We start from the raw sequence: 16,100 nt of genomic DNA on the forward strand, positions 1-16,100 counted from the left end.
TCTCCTCTCCTCTCCTCTCCTCTCCTCTCCTCTCCTCTCCGACAGGTGCAGGAGCTGTTTGGTTAGCTGCTTATCTTTTGGGACGTCTGATATTTTAGAAAGGACACGTCTGTGATTTTGGTTTTGAAGGAAAGATCTGCATTCACTGTGGGTTCTCATAAAAATAGGGGTGGAAGGTGAAGGGAGGGAGGGCTGTCTGAGTGCATGTGTTAGGGATGCGTGGAACTTGCGCTGTTTTGTAACGGTGGTAATGAATAGGCTGAGGCAAGAAGAAGCACTAAGAATTATCAGCATTATTGCATGCTTTTTTTTTCCTGTTAGAAGTTTTAAATTGAAGTTTTTAGTAGAAGTGCCTGGCAGTTAAGTGTTGGCCCTGCAAGTGGTGAGGGTCTTTAAACTAGTGGATTTTTTTCTCTGTCTCTGGGCTGTTGTGATCAGAACTTTTCAAGGCAGTGCAAACGACTGCTGAGGCCCCAGGGTTGGGCTCTCGGCTCTGAATGGGTGAAAGTGAGAGGTCCAGACGGGAGGGGCTGATTTGATAAATTGACTTGCATGCAGGAGCCGATCAAACTCGCCCCCTGTTGCCTGCTTCCCCAAACCTTCCCTCGTCCCCACCCTGCTTCTGTTCCTAATCGGAACTACATCACCCTGCAGGCTGTGCTCATGGCATGCGCTGCTAGTCTGCTTTGCTGGCCAGCACAAACGCTGGTGTTTGTATTGCGTTTCTTCCAAAGGCTGGTTCCATCCCTTTGCCTAGTTTGCTTTAGTCATTGAAATCCTGGCGCAGTCCGCTCGGTTTTGTTTGTAATTTGAAACAATCTCTCTCAGCAGAGCTCCAAGGCACGAGGATGGCCAGTCCTAAAGGTGCAGGGCTCTTCTGGGAGGTCATCTGGCTTGCTATTGCTATCTACGCTCATCTCCAGGTAGGTGATGACTTGTTGCTGTTCTTGGTATTTTTCAGGTGATCTTGCCACAGACTTTCAGATAAAGTTGTTTAAACAACACTGCTGAAGTACCTGTGTTGTAAATGGAATGTTCCCAGTTCTATTGGGATCCCAGGTCTATATGGGATCAAGGTTCTCCTGTCACTGCAGTTAACTGTAGAGGCAGCCATATGGGAAATTCATATTTTCTCCCTTTAGCAGTAATATTGTACCTGACTCAACTATGTGGGGACCAAAGGGAGATCTTGCCAGATGTGTAATGCCTGGGGTCTCTCAAGGCAACACAGCTGCCCTTTGCTCACAGGAGATTTAGCACCTGATAAATGTTAAGATACTGTAAGTGACAAGGGTTATATAAATACCTGTGTAGAAGAAACATGTAAAGCACTTGGAAGTCAGTGAGTATCTTGGGAGGAGGGAGGTCCAAAAAGGTCTTTCCTTCAAGTGTGCAGTGAATACAGGAACCATGGAGGAAAGCTGTAGCTGCCAACTGATCTATTGCCTGACATACGAGCCTAATCAGTTCCAAGAAGTGAGTATTTCAAGAAATACGGTGTGCTGGCATGCGGCAGAGATGTTGTTAGTCTGTCATCCCCTATAGCGATAGTTCCCACAGTACAGAACATTTCAAGGATTATTTGATCTTGCATCCTCCAGAATCAAGAAATACTTAGAAAATGACAAATAACCTGGAGAATATTTTTGAAATAAATAGTATCAGTTTTTTTGAAATATCGTGGTAGTTTTTGCAAGTTAAGTCTTGGTTATGTTGAAAATCAGTGATGCTATTTTATCATTGTTTACTGTTTGTACTATCGCAATACTGAGAAATGGAGGGCTCAAACTGGAGTGTAGTGTGCTGGTCACTGTTTAAACACACATCCCAAATAATTTTGAATCATAAGCTGATACAGCAGGCAAAAGGAAATTCAAAAGGAATGTGAAGAAATGAGGAGGTAGTACTGGTCAGCTCAGTAAGCTGTGATCCATGTGTGACGGGCTCTGAGCTATGATGTAGCAGGACCAAGCTGTGCTACTCACTTGCAGCACTAGTGCAGTGTGTGCAGTGAGTTGTTTGGCAGTTACTTGTTGATGAGCACCTCCTGTACTGTGATATGGTTGCCCCAGGAGCAATACAGCTAGCCTTGAAAGTAAACCAGTTTACCTGAGTAAAGGACTTGTTATTACAGGAAAAGCTGTTGGGTTCTTTAATAACTGTACAGTAAAATAGTGCATGCAATGCATTGTTTTTTGCTCACTTCTCATGTAAATGCAAAAAATTTACTGCTTTTCTATGCTTGTTCTGTTTGTATTTTTGTGTGCAAGAAGTTGAATGATATTGTAATAACCAGCCCTATAAAACGAAGTAGTATGTGAAGTTCACTTAACAGTTCCGTGTAAGATGAGAATAGAAATCCAGGGAAAGGAAATGTCAGCTTTATGTTTGGGCCTTTTGGTTTTGAGGAGATCAGTTTTTCTTTTATAATACATTTCTTTCATATTTTTTCTTTCATATTTTTCTTATTGCAGTACTGGAACCAGTAGTAGCATAGTTTCTTCCTTTCCACAAATGGTTTGGCATAGCTTCACTTGTCTCCTTATAAAAAAAAACTACCCAAACACATTGTAATAATCAATAGACCATTGTGAGTAATTTTATGAATATTTCAATCCAGGTCAAGTATTTTTTGTCTTGATTGTCCTGTTAATTATTCTAAGGGATTTGGCATATTTGAGCCATTTAACTCCAATCTTGCAGAAGATTGCTCCTATGTTTGGGTTGTTTTATCTCAATTTTAGTCACATTAAAGATATTTCGTATTATTTAAACATAAAATTTTTGGTATTCAATAACCATTAATTCTTTAATTGGTTGCTTGGGGCCATACTATATGGACCACACACAGTTTTTCTACCCTAATATTGTACCATAGCTTTCACTTGTATTGTTTTTGGCTATTAAAGTGCTTATGTCTGGAGCTAATCAATTAGAAACAATTGGATGCTGGGCAAGGTCACAAGTCTGTGTCATGTCACTTATGTGCAATTGATTAATTTCATCCTGCTTGAGGCAGGTACAGAATAAAATAATAACCCCTTAAAAAGAATGTGGTGGAAATGTGGTATGAATGTAATGCAAAGAAAACTTTAACATGAGAAGTTGTGAAAAAGAGGTAGCTATTACTGAGAAGAAGTGGAAGTGAACTTTGGTTGTAGGATCCGTTCTGATTCTTCAGTAATGTGGTAACATGCGTAGCCCAGTGTTTAGCTGGGCTCCAGACTGACCTCAGAACTTATGGATACGCAGCGTCTCAAGTTCACGACAAAACCTTTTTGTTAGGGGTGGATTAGTGGCTATACCAGCAGATTAGTCAGATTTCATAGGACAACCAGTGAACAGTTTACTCTTGAGCACTGCTGAGCTGATAGTTTGTTAAAACTGTTCTGAGAGCAAGAGCAGTGGCATAAAGTTGACTCAGGCAGAGATCACTTCTGAGCTAGCCTTGGCTGTGATCTTCTGCAGACACAGGGCTTCCTTTTCCCGGCCTTGCCAGTAAAAGTGAAATGAGTGGAACTGCACTAGCTTAAGGCCAATAGTGACCTGAGAAAATGATGTTTGTGTTCATCTTAAAATAATAAGGCAGCAGTACCAGCAACATGGAACAATTCACCACTTCTAAAGATTTAAATGATGAATCCATCCAAGGCAGTTGCTGTATTCCACAGATTATGTGTATTTGCAAGCATTAGCAAACTATATCCTTGCCCTGGGGTTTAACTGCTCTTGTGTGTTTATTAAATCTGGTGTAAGAGCTACTTACTTTTCTCATGATAGCCAGTGAGCTATCAATAGTAGACAATAAACAAAGTATTTAAGTCCAAGATTGTTGTTTAAGTTAAGTTGTTTTGAGAAGATATGGCTGCACACTGGTGTAGGGGAACTGCTGTGTCATGGCCTGAACTGATGATTTAGCACCTGGTGAAGGGGGTGGCTGGCCCAGGAGGCACAGGTGCAAGCAATCCATTTGTGACCAGACCCAGGATCCACCCCTTCCTGGGCTCATTTAAGGGCTAGCCTCCAAAGGGAGAATGTCTCCTGGATGAAGGCTGCTTCCTGAGAAGGAGTGTTCTATACGCAGAGTCTCTCATCACCAGTTGGGTGAGTCAACTTTTTTTTTTAATATATGGTTATCAATATTCCTAATAACACTTAGCCTAGTATTGTAAAGAAATTATCAGAAGCAGTTTCACTGCTTCCTGGGATCAACAATGGGTAATTGAAAAGGCAGGATGTTTAGCCTTTTACCTATCCCCTTCTCAATCTCATGGTGACATTTTATTACACCATTCAGTTAGATGCTGTTTTACGTTATGAAGTATATGCAAGGATGTATGTACGATATTCTTACTAATGAATTAATGTCAGCAAGAAATGATTGCTAGCAGAATTGTATGGACAAGATACGTATCATCAAGGATTTTGCATGTGGGCTCATTTTGAATTTGTTCTCTCATGCTATTTTCTAATTTGGAATACGGTGGTGTTTCCTTGAGTTCCTAGAGTGCTAGTTAAACCCTCTGCAAGTTGGTCCATCCCATCTATGAAAGCCATGGGATTGCTAAGGTCTGAGGAGGGAATACTAGCAAAAAAACTGTGCCTGGATATTTATGAAGAATTAGTTCTGGATTTTTCTGAAGGGGGAAGGTTCATAGGTCACATTCAATAAAATGTTGGATGCACCCAGGATTTATGTTTCTGTGATTCCTGCTTGCGTTACATTTTTTTTCTGACTATCTGCGACGTTCTGGATGTAAGATATACATGCTTATCTTATTCAAAATGATTCTGAAATAGCCAATCTGCCAAAAACTACCAATGTAACCTTAAAGTCATTTGCTGAGTTTTCTGAGACCAAAAATCTGATGTCCATTATATGACATAGTGGACTTGGAGATCATCTTTGTAGAAAAACTTTGGAATATTGTTTAACAATCACTGAATGTATTGCATGTCAGCATCAGAAAACAGATTGATTTACATGCCATACAATATAAAGTATTTTTAAATCTTGAGTAACTTTAATATAAAAAATATCAGGATGCAATTTGGAAATCCAGAGTTAAATTTGAAGGAATTTCCTTTTTTGTTCTTTTTTTTTTTTTTTTGTAGGTAGGATGCAATTCTGCACACATTTGGAGTTTTGCCATCAACCTCAATAGGTCTGTGGTTTTATTCTTTGTTTGAAGGTTGCAATACATGTACTGCAGACAAATAACACTTCTGAGACTCTGTAGTATTCTGATTTAAAATATTTCTATTGACAAGTGTGTAACTCAGTGACTGTTTTCAGAAAGCTCACAAAAGTTCCTTAACTCATTTTGAATTTGTGACTAATAATGATTGCTCAAGCAGTGGTCATAGAGTCTGAACTGCAATTACCCCCTACTTACAATCCAAAAGAATTCCATTGGCAAACAATGATGATGATTCTGTCTTGTGACTTGAGTCACAAAGTATGTTTGAATACTTACTTTTAAAAATATATTCTCATTAACAGCTTAAACAGCTATGGGAGATGACCAGAATTCCAGATGATATCAGTGAAAGGGTTATTTTTATTTCTTTATTTTCATTTTTGGTAACTATTTTTTTTTTTTAATCATAGTGAATGTGAATGATGCTTACAGTGATACAGTTTGAGGAAATCACTCTTTGGTTTTTCAGCTAAGGTATAGCCCAAAATCATTAATTCCAATAAGACAAAGGTGGCTTTGTTTCCATGTCCAGACAGAGGTAGAATTCTGTATCTGCATCTTCAGACACGAGTATCATTGCGTGCTGATGATGATTTCTGATGAGGTATTGACTTGAGACTGATTTGAGATTCTCAGGTCAGTTCTATTTAAGCTCCAGTTTGCTAGTTCCAAAAGTTGAATACTTTTAGAGAAGCTTCGTGTAAGAACAATGTTTCACAATGGCCCGCAATTTAGGATTTTCCTTAGAAAAGTAGTTAAGAAGTGAAGGAATAGCTCAGCTCTAGGATGATCTCTGGTTTTAGCAGATACTTGAAAACTTAGTCACTGATAATTACTCATTCAGGTCTGCCTAGTGCATCTGGATCCTTTTTATTCCTTACCAAACTGAAGCATAAACAGCACTGACAGAGCAGTTTTTCAGCACACCAAATTCTGTTCCTGCCTTTACAGCACTGAAAATGTGCATGGTGGATTGTACTGGTATTAAAGATTTTTTTTTTGCCAGTTGTTCAGAAATCATGGTTTGACCATCCAAAATAATGAGTTTGGCTTCAAAAGAAAATGTTTTTTAAAATGGGAGTTTTTTTATTTGCTTCTAGAACCTATAAGATCTACATGTTAGTCTTTATCTGCATTCATTCCAGCCTTCAGAGTCTTGAAACTTTTTTCTTAAAATCCCTGAGCTAGGATTTTAGAAAACACCAAATATAATGTGGCTAGTAAGTATATTAATTATGGTGATAGTGGGAGCAGATTCATAGTTGGGCTTCTATCATTGTTTGTGTTGTAAGGCTATGTGATAAATCCCTAGGAATGAGTATGTTAGTGTGTTGTATCATAATATACAAATATTGCACTTGACTGCTAAGATGCTTTATAACTTATGCTAATTAGAGTCTTGTGGCCATGTACAGTCCAACGCTGCTATGCTTCAATGATCTCAGTGTAATTCTTATAAAGAAGGATCTCTGCAAAACCATTTGTGTATGGTGAAAGGGTGGGTGTGGTTTTTTTTTGTTGTTGTTTTGTTTTTGAAATGTAGTTTACTATTGAGAACAACATTCTGGAAAGGACACTGGATATAGCCATGGCAGCTCTGGAGAGACAACAGAGTTGCCCAGCTAGAAGTGGGAAAAGAGAAGCAAACAGCTGGCAGAAGGAAAGCTCAGGCTTTAATCAGTCTAAATTTGGCCCTAGCATGACTTCTGTGTGCAGATCAATATCAGATAAACTTCCTTTTGAAGGTTCAACAGTCTTTAAGCTCAGTATTTATTTGTCTGCATGGCTTTTTATTTTGAAATCCATTTTCAACTTTCTTGTAAGTTTTGGAATAAGAATCTGGTTTCCCTCGTTTTAGAATGGAACAGCAAATGTTTATAGACTTGAACTTTTCAGCATTCTCTTAATTACAGATGTACTTTCCAACTTCTGCTCTGGTACATCTGGAATGCTCTTCCCTGGATCTCTTGAAGAAACTGTCAAATTTGTACATGTATCTTAGAAAAGGAAGGCTTACTCTCATGGACAAGACCCACATGGGAGCTGTGTTGCACTGCGGTTCTGATATGTCCACTGGACTTGCTCTGTCACTGATTAAGAATTCCTTTCGGTTTTGAAAACAAGTTTGTAAAGAACTTTCCTTCCTGTAAGAAGAGAACTTCTCTTGATATTAAATGAAGATTTGTTGGCCGTCAAGTGCTCTTGGATTTAAGGGATATATTTTCAAAACTGCCTCACTCCATCTTCTAGGAGCAAGCATGGTTCTGCAAACTTTTTGATGACTGTCAACTACGCAAGCATGTTAAATTTGTTGCAAATAGGCTAGTTGTTTCAGAAGGGTCTGTGTGATGTGGAGCCTTTATTTTGATGACTTTCAGTAAGCTTTGTGCCTTTGTAAGTTAAACACAAATATTGTTAAGTGCTTAGCTGTATTGGTAGGTGCTTAACTGGATTTTCAAAACAAGTTACAGGGTAAATTTCCATTAGAATGATCAGAACCAGGCACTTAAATGCCTCAGGCACTTCCAAAAGCCTGGCTAACCATCTGTCTTCATGTTTCAATGATTAAACCAAGACTTTCACCCTCAAAACTTTTTTTGAGAGAATAGGATCCTGGTGTGTGAATTCTAGTACCTGGATGCATAGTTACTTGATTAAAATTTGAGAGGTACAAGTAGAAGCATCAAGTGTTGATAAACGAAATATAGTTCCTGAAATTTTGGCTTAATACGTCCCTTCCAGACAGCATATTGCACAAATTGTTTAGGATCAATGTTATTTCTGTTTCTAATTTTATATTTATTAGATTTAACATCATTATGGAGAGGGAATGAAAACAGTATTCTCAGTCTGTTTTGAGAAATGTGGTTTCCAAGAATTGTCAGTTTGTCATGCTTCTGGATCCACTAGAAACACAGTGAATGTAGTCAGCTCAAATAAATTGTGAAACAATATTAAAAATGCATTTCTGACTGCAATTACTAGATTGTTGTTGTATGTTAACTGTTGTCATTTGTGTCATGGTGGGAGGTCCCAACTGGCTAATGATGTTGTTTCATAGCATTAAATAAGTGGAGCATTTGTTTATATGTGGAAACATGTATTTCTGTATTTATGTAATGTTTTTTCTGTCATCAGGTTCTTTGCCAAAAATCTAAGCTGCTTAAAATTTATAGGATACAGTCTCTTGTCAGTGCATGCAAGCAGAACAGAGTATCATTTATAATGCATTTATGCAGAAGAAACTGAGGAGATTCTTCCTCTGAACAGAGAACAGAGCTTTCAGTGCCTGATCTGCTGCCTTTCAGTGTCTGAGAATGAAGGTGACATGGGCACACTTGCACTGCCACAGAATGCCAGGAGAAGGTGTCTGCTTTTCTTGCAGGCTCTGTTTCCTGCTCTGCACCCTTCGGAAGGCTGCAGAACCCAGCTTACTGATTCAAAAAGAAATGAGCTAGCGCCAAAAAAATCATCCCTTGCTTTTGTTCTGTTGCCATTCCTTGCTTGTATGTGTGGCTGCACCAGGCTATCAAATGGCATGGAGAAATAAGAAAGGGTAATGCAAGTCATGGTTCTGATGCATTCAGATACATCTCTTCCAATGGGAGCTGTCCTTTTGTCCCAGCTACTGCAATCTCTTGCTGGTGTAGTAGTGGTGTGGAAGCAAAAGGCTAAACAAGCTCACTGCTCTCTGTGGATACATAACAAATAAAATATGCTAAGATATGGTTTGGCTTCCTCTCTTGAGAGTCTCCTTTCATTAGATGTTTTCAAAGTCTCATTATTCATTTGGTGTTTTGTTTTCTTGAGTCTCCAAATAGTTTTAAACTGCTCCCTTGTTGACTAACATGAATGTTGGCTGGAAAAAACAGTATTGTAGTAGTGTCTTGAGTATTGCCTGCTTACTAAATGATGTTCTGGTTGGAAACTGCCAGTACATCCAGCAAATTACTGATTTTTCTCAGCTGATCTCATCAACACTTTTGTTAGAAAGCTGAAGAGGGAATACATCCATCTCTGAAGAGTTGTGCTGCATGGTATGTGGGGATTTGACTAACACCACTAACTGGTAAGACTGTTTGAATGGACTCTGTTTTTGTGCACCTGATTATATAGTTCTATTTGTATGAATGTAAGGTGCTTTCTGTGACAACCATTACTTTTCATCCAGAACAGTGATTTCCAGGTATGTCTCTTCCTGGAACTGCTAGCTCAGAGCTTGTCAGTACTCAAAAATGTAAATTCAGCATTAGGAAACACTATGAAGGGAAGATGCAAACTGCGTTAATTCTTGGTGTGCCCACACTTAAGCACAGTTCTGATCCTTTTATGAATGGGGTTGAAAATTTCAGCAGGGGTCAGCTGGTAACTTGTTTCTTCCAGCGTAACAACTGGGTGCCATAACTGGAAATTACTGGGAACTGCGTTCAAAACAACGGAGAGAGATTGTCCTCTATGTAATGGTCTTTGATACTGCTTGCCAGGGGTTTTCTTAAGTAGAAGGATGCAGGAATTCAGAGGAAGACAGGACAAGCACTTGGAAGATCCACTCAGTATTACAGAATAGACAAATCATATCAGGCTGAAAAAGAGGTACACAAGTCCAGGAAAGTACTCCAGCAAAATAATTGATGTACTTGCTCTGTATGTGCCTTTCTCTGGGTATCCACTTACAGTGTCTGTTGGAAGCTGATGGTCTAGTGTGGGTCCTTAGTCCAAACCAGTTCAGCTGTTCTCATACCATCTTGATGTTCCTTGGGGTTATGCTTGAGGGTCACTGAGTTGGAAGCTAGAACCTACTACTGTTGTCACTTGTGATTCATCATTTAGAAACTAAAGAAATATGTTCTCTAAACTTCATGCCTATCTGAAGGTATAGCCCTGACAAAAAAGAAAGTAGTTATGTTCTGATCTTCTGCATCTGCCTGGTATAATTTTTTTGTTCTTTTTTTTTTGTTACAAAATGTTATTGTTTCTTGCACATCTTCAAAATTTTCCTTTAAAAATTCCCTAACTTAAATTTACATCATCTTAATTGATGGCTGGAGTAGTTTTATTTTTAAACAAACACTAGCATTTTCTTAAGCAAGATAAATCAAGCAATGTCTTCTGATATTTTACTAAATAAGGCTTGGCTTAAATTCCACTTTCATTATGTGATAAGTCCTTCCATAAGACACAAATATTCCAGACGTTTTCTCTGAATGAGTGAGCACTTGCCTTCACCCCAGTGTGAAATTGTGCACCCAAATGTATTTCTCATTTCCCCTTCCTACCTCTTTCAGTTAAACTTGGAACACAATAGGTTGGTTAAAACCATACAAAAGCCTACAGAATGCCATCTTAATGTATGGCTCTTTACCATGCAGCTGTTTATCTTCTGCTAAGAGGAAACTATAAATGTATTTTTAATGCCAGGAACTAGGCTTAAAATGCCATTACTTATCCAGTGGGAATAGATTTGAAAATTAGTAAGCAATTAGATCAGTAGGGAAATACATTTTACTTAATGTTGCTAGTCTCATGGGCCTTTCAAGCATCCTGTTAGCATCACCTGTTCCTAACTTGCAACCTTTTAAACCTTTACCTAGTCATAGATAGTAGTGTTACTTTGAAAGGGAAAATTTCTGTATATTTTTAATTTTTATGTATGAGCTGAATTTCCATTTTTTAAAAAAGAGCTTCCATGGTTTCTGCAAAGGCAACAAAGATGTACTGGGAATGCTAAGCTTTTCTTGGAGAAAGCTTCTTCCTGTAGATAACCATCTTGAGAAGGGCCTTAGCTGGGATAACAGAACATGTGGGCCTTGTTCTGATCTTTTGAACTTCCTTGAATTATGTCCTTAGCAAACACCAATGATGTATTTGTTTATAATTGCTTATTTTTCTTGCTGAATTTAGACCTCTGTGAACTATCTATCACGTCACATAGAAAGTACTATTTAGAAATGGGAAGAATGTAGGAATTGTAGACTTCTTTATAATTTCAAACATTAAGCCTCCCATGAGGACACTGAAGGAAGGACCTTGTTGTCTTCAACTTTACTATAGGAGTGTCCCATCATTCCTTGTCTGCCAAAAATTCACATTGATTTATTCAGTGGTGTAGTATGAGGACTTGCCTAAAACCTCAGTCCTGGAATGAAATCCAGCCTGGGGAGCCCTGTGGACTTCATTAGGTTACCGTGCCACAACTGAGACCTTAATTTGTGAAGTTTGTACAAGGCTTTCCAGCTGAACAGTGTGACATTCTGCATTTGAGTAACAGTGCCAGTGAAGGCTGTAGGCACTTTGCCTGAGAGATCAGTGGGAGTTTTCCTGAATAAGACCAGCCCATAGGAAGAAAAATGGGGCTGTATTTCATTAGTGCTCATGAGTTGGTTATCATACTTCCTGTGGTGTGGTGTGAATCATTTTGCCTCTACATGTGACTGTGAAGGGCAGATGGCATTTAAAGCTGTGTCTGCAGCTGTTAGTCTTCTTGAAAATTGGCTGCATTTGTCCCTTTGGAAAAAAGAAGAGAATCAAAAAGATGATTTTCCTCTTGCTTATAAACCTTGCACAATTTGAGGTGATTTCTTTTTTTTGTGTGTGTGTATGTATGTGTCAGGTTTTTATTGTGTCATTGAAGAGCATTTTATTAGGGGTTCCAAACCATCCCTACTGGCAGGAATTTCTCTGAAATCCTGCAGAGGGAAACATGAAAACTATTCCTTAGAGCAAACACACTATTTTTCAAGAAGAATTGATGCAGAACATGGAAATCCACTTTTTTGAAAATCAGTGTGGCATTTCACCAGATTTATTATATTCAGAAGATTCCTTTGAACCTGTTAAGGTGTTGCACTTTCCACTGCATGGTGCAGTTCTGCTAATGAACACAAAGGGAAACACAAGCACATTATAAATAAGAAAGATATGATAGAGAGCTGATTTGTGCATGCGGCATTTTGCCTGTGCATACAAAAATTGACATCACGGTGTTGGAATGTTGACCATGTTTTGCATTTTGCTAGCTGCTTTTACTGGAAAGCATGTGTTTCAAAGGGAGTTTTCAATTTTTATAAGATTTTGCCTCTGTAATAACCCAGTCTTATTTTGAATGTAGACTGCAGCTACGAATAAAATTTAATGTGTGAAGTAAGAGATTCCTCTTGCACAAAACATGAGTGAATTACACAAATATTACTAGTAAATGTGCATGTCTGGATCAGAATAGTTGAAGCTAGCCTTTAGGATCCACTGTTACTACTTAGCATTGCCTTGATTGAAGAGAAACCTTACTGTGAGAATAAAGAAACTGTGAAGAGCTCTTAAAAGTAACTGTATAAATGTGGGGAAAACATACTTGGTTGCATGAAACTAATCCTTTGTGGGATTTGCGCTGCTGAGCTTTCTTAGCTCCATGTGGGTCTGTGAAGAAAGGGGGCGAAGAAGAGAAGAGAGGCTGGCAGCAAGGAATAAATGGCACTAACCCTTCGTCTTGACAGTAATCACCTACATAAAACAGGCAACGTTCAATTAGATTATCTTTCAGTAATGGACTGGCCTCTCTCCTCCCTCTTCAGAACTCAACTCGTTTACCTGGAATTACAGGGTTATCTACTCTGTAGAATGTTGGCAACCTAAGCTTCCCATGTCATCAAGTCTATCTAGCCTCCTGACGGGAGTTTCCTGGTACAACATCCTCGCACCTGCTAATTCTTCCCCACTCGGTATCAGACCATTCCAAATTTTGTGGAATCATTCTGTGCTACCGAAACATCTTACTAAGTCTTACAATCATATGGTTCCTTAAGCGACATGGGATAGGCCCTGTTCCATTGATCTGTCTTTGTGTGAAGATATAAAACTCTAGGTGATATTTTCAGCATCTGAGATCAAAAGATTCAACAGTTAGACATCTTTATTATCATGAGGAATTACACCTGCATCTCCACACTAAATCAAAAGTGGGCCATAGCTAGTACCTATCAAATAATAAATGCCTTTGTCTGCAGGAAAAAAAAACAACACCCTAGAATATTATTTTATAAAGAGCACTTAAAACCTCTAAAAGTGTATTTCCCCTTTTTAGGTGGTGGTGTACAATGTTGCAAGCTTCAACTTCCTGATACAGAGCAGGGTACTTTGTTGCTGAAGGTATATTATGTGGAAATACGTGCATGTCTACTGTAGGTGAAAGCACTCATAAAGACTTTATAAGGTTGTTTGCTGGCAAAACAAGATTTGATTGAGTTTTTGTCTGCATCAGATCTGCAGGTTCCTGATGGATTCTTCTCTGTAAGTTACAGGACTGCAGTATAAAACAATAGACTGTCATTTACGTTGGTGTTGAGAAGAGTGGATGCAGCCAGATGTTTTTACATTGTTAACTGGGAGCGTGGCTAAGAAAAAGTGAAGAATGATGCTTTGTGGTTAAGGATGATGCAGCTTGCTAGGCTGAATACTTGCTCTGAAATGGGAGTTGCAGTGGCACTACTGGTCTCGTAAAATGGGGGCCTGCTTGTTGATCTGTCTTGTGTGTTGGAATTGGCCGTTTAAAGTAGCGAAGATGGAAGAAAATCCTATTTAGAACAGCATAATTAACTTTAGAGAGGTCAGACACTCTGGAATCTGACACGGGGAGTGCTGGAGTTGATATGAAATACAGATTGGTGTGGGCATGTGTGATTTTAATGCAACTTGTCTTTCAGAAACTCTGAGTACTCTTTGTGGAGATATTTGTACTGAGGTTTGCGTCTTGTCCAGCTTTTTTGGTGCTACTGTAGCTCATTTACATCCATTCCTCTATTTCAAGGCTGCCATGGCAGCCTGTGCTGCTGACATGATCTGTTACTATCTGAGCATCTCTGTTGCAGTGGACATTTCGTTGTGATTAGTCTGGGGCTCGTGCTGTGCTCAGCTCTTGCAGGAGGCACAGAAGCAGTGAAGGACTCTCAGTCTACCAGTCCATCCATGGCCTTCAAATGGAGGGCATATACGAGCTAAGACTTCTCAGAGATTTGTAAACTAGCTCATAGGGCTCCAGACCATCTGTTATTTTTTCCTATATTTTGTAAACTGAAAATCTCAAACCTTGGCTAATTGGGCTCCCCGCTCCTCCCCTCCCCAACCTCCCCACTTTTTTTTGAATAATTATTCTTAATATTTCATGAGAAGACTTAGATCTAAACATTTAACTTTACATCTCGAATGTTCCATCACTCCTGTCACTTTACCTACCTACAACTTTTAATGTTTATTCCTGGAATCCTATTTCAAGTATAGCAAGATTTGTGTAAGCTTTATTGTGAGGGGTGAAATTTAAACTTTATTAGGATTAAGTGTTTAATAGTATAATTTGCTGCATATGTTGCAAATACAAGCTGCTATGAATAGATCCTCTGTTTAAAAAAAAAAAAGAGCATTTGATATGTTATATATGGACTTAAATCCAATATGTTGTTATCTTTTACTAAAGGAAATTATAAGAAGAGATTTACAGAGAAGGGTTTATTCTATTAATTTCTTTAAAACACTTCTCAACCAAAGTAGATTTTGGTTTCTGTAATTTCACTATACTTAAAAAATGCTGTACATAGCTTCCTTTGTTCCTTGACTATTATTCTGAAAGTAGTACAAGTTTGGCTGTTTTTCATATACATGAGGGGAGAAAAATATTAGCTAGTAGTACTTGGTGAATATTTATTTAAGTGGGGTGCCCTGTTTCTCTATTTGTCCACTCACAGCAGACTTGAGGATTTAAGTGCAAAGCTTCTTGTTATATTTGTGGAATTTTTTAATGTGATATTTATACCTTGTAAAGCACTGGGAGAGAGCCTCTCCCTTCTCTGCTAGCTCCCTGCCTCCCAGGAAACAGCTGAATGGGACACACTGCTTTAGAATAAGTATCAGTTTTTTTTTTCTCATTGCTGAAGGAGCAAAAATAGGAGCAGCACAGCCTTGTGTTTCCCAGCCTGCATGAGGTGTTTGATTAATCTGAAATGCTAGTGATTGGTTTGGATTCTTATGGCTTTAAGACAAATTAGAATTATTCCTTGTTTCTGAATGGCTGTAATGAATAGTTCTGGCATATTTTGAGATTCAGAGACCACATTAAATTTTCTTGGCATAGGCATTTTTGACTTTTAGATTTTATTATTGCCCCATGCTTCCTTTTAATGTATGTAGTGTCATCTTTGAGGATTTACTTAAGGTAGGGAATCGTGGTTTTTTAAGAAGTTGGTTCTATTTTTAATAGAACAATTTGTAGTCAGACTCTTGCTCTTTTATTAAGAATGGAGTAGCATATTACGTGAAGGAAATAGCTGCATGCATCATGACCCTATGAGAGGAAAAGCATAGGGAAGAAACAAAGTCATTCAGTCATTTTTGTACTGTTTTCGGCAAGAGAGCAACAAATTTCAGACCTTGTGTGCAAGTGTAGGATTCCCTTCAGTCTTTCTACTAGGAACTATAAAAAGCTTGTATAAAGGCAAAGAATAATTACAGCATGAGTCAGGCCAGCACACTGGCTTTATTCACTATAATCAGGATAAAAGAATATCTTGGCAAAAATAACTGGGCTCTGAAATAGAGATGTTCTGGACTGATAATTCTAAGTACAGCCAAAATTGCAGAGAAATACACAGGTTAAGATTTATGTTTGGGTCTTGTTATTTGAAGTGGATGCTGTTTAAGTTTCATAGAATAACATTTTGCTCTGTATAGAATGCAGAGGAAACCAGGCCTTTTAAAAACTGCAAATGAAAACAACTGAATTACTGCCCCAGTTAACTTTAGCATGGTGTAACTGTGAGTGAACTATTTCACAGTTTACAATTCATAAAGCAGTGGAGAGTGCGAAGAGATGTATAATTATGCAGAATAAGAATACATCAACTGAATCAAAAGCAC

At 38.4% G+C, this 16,100-nt stretch overlaps 1 protein-coding gene across 13 annotated transcripts in view; it reads left to right on the forward strand.

Moving 5' to 3' along the window:
* The window catches only part of ADAMTSL3 (ADAMTS like 3), a 215,349-nt gene that overhangs the window by 25,540 nt on the left and 173,709 nt on the right, over nt 1-16,100 (forward strand). For 7 of the 13 annotated variants that reach the window (XM_021407714.1, XM_021407717.1, XM_021407711.1 and 4 more), the window contains one exon: nt 832-923. In XM_021407714.1, coding sequence (XP_021263389.1) covers nt 849-923 — 75 coding nt within the window. In that variant the 5' untranslated portion in view covers nt 832-848. Of the gene's footprint in view, nt 1-828; nt 924-16,100 lie in introns of all 13 variants that reach the window. The other 6 variants (XR_002441939.1, XM_021407716.1, XM_021407721.1 and 3 more) reach the window with 1 other exon arrangement.

The sequence above is a fragment of the Numida meleagris genome, chromosome 9, assembly GCF_002078875.1.
Source record: "Numida meleagris isolate 19003 breed g44 Domestic line chromosome 9, NumMel1.0, whole genome shotgun sequence".
NCBI classification, from domain to species: Eukaryota; Metazoa; Chordata; class Aves; order Galliformes; family Numididae; genus Numida; species Numida meleagris.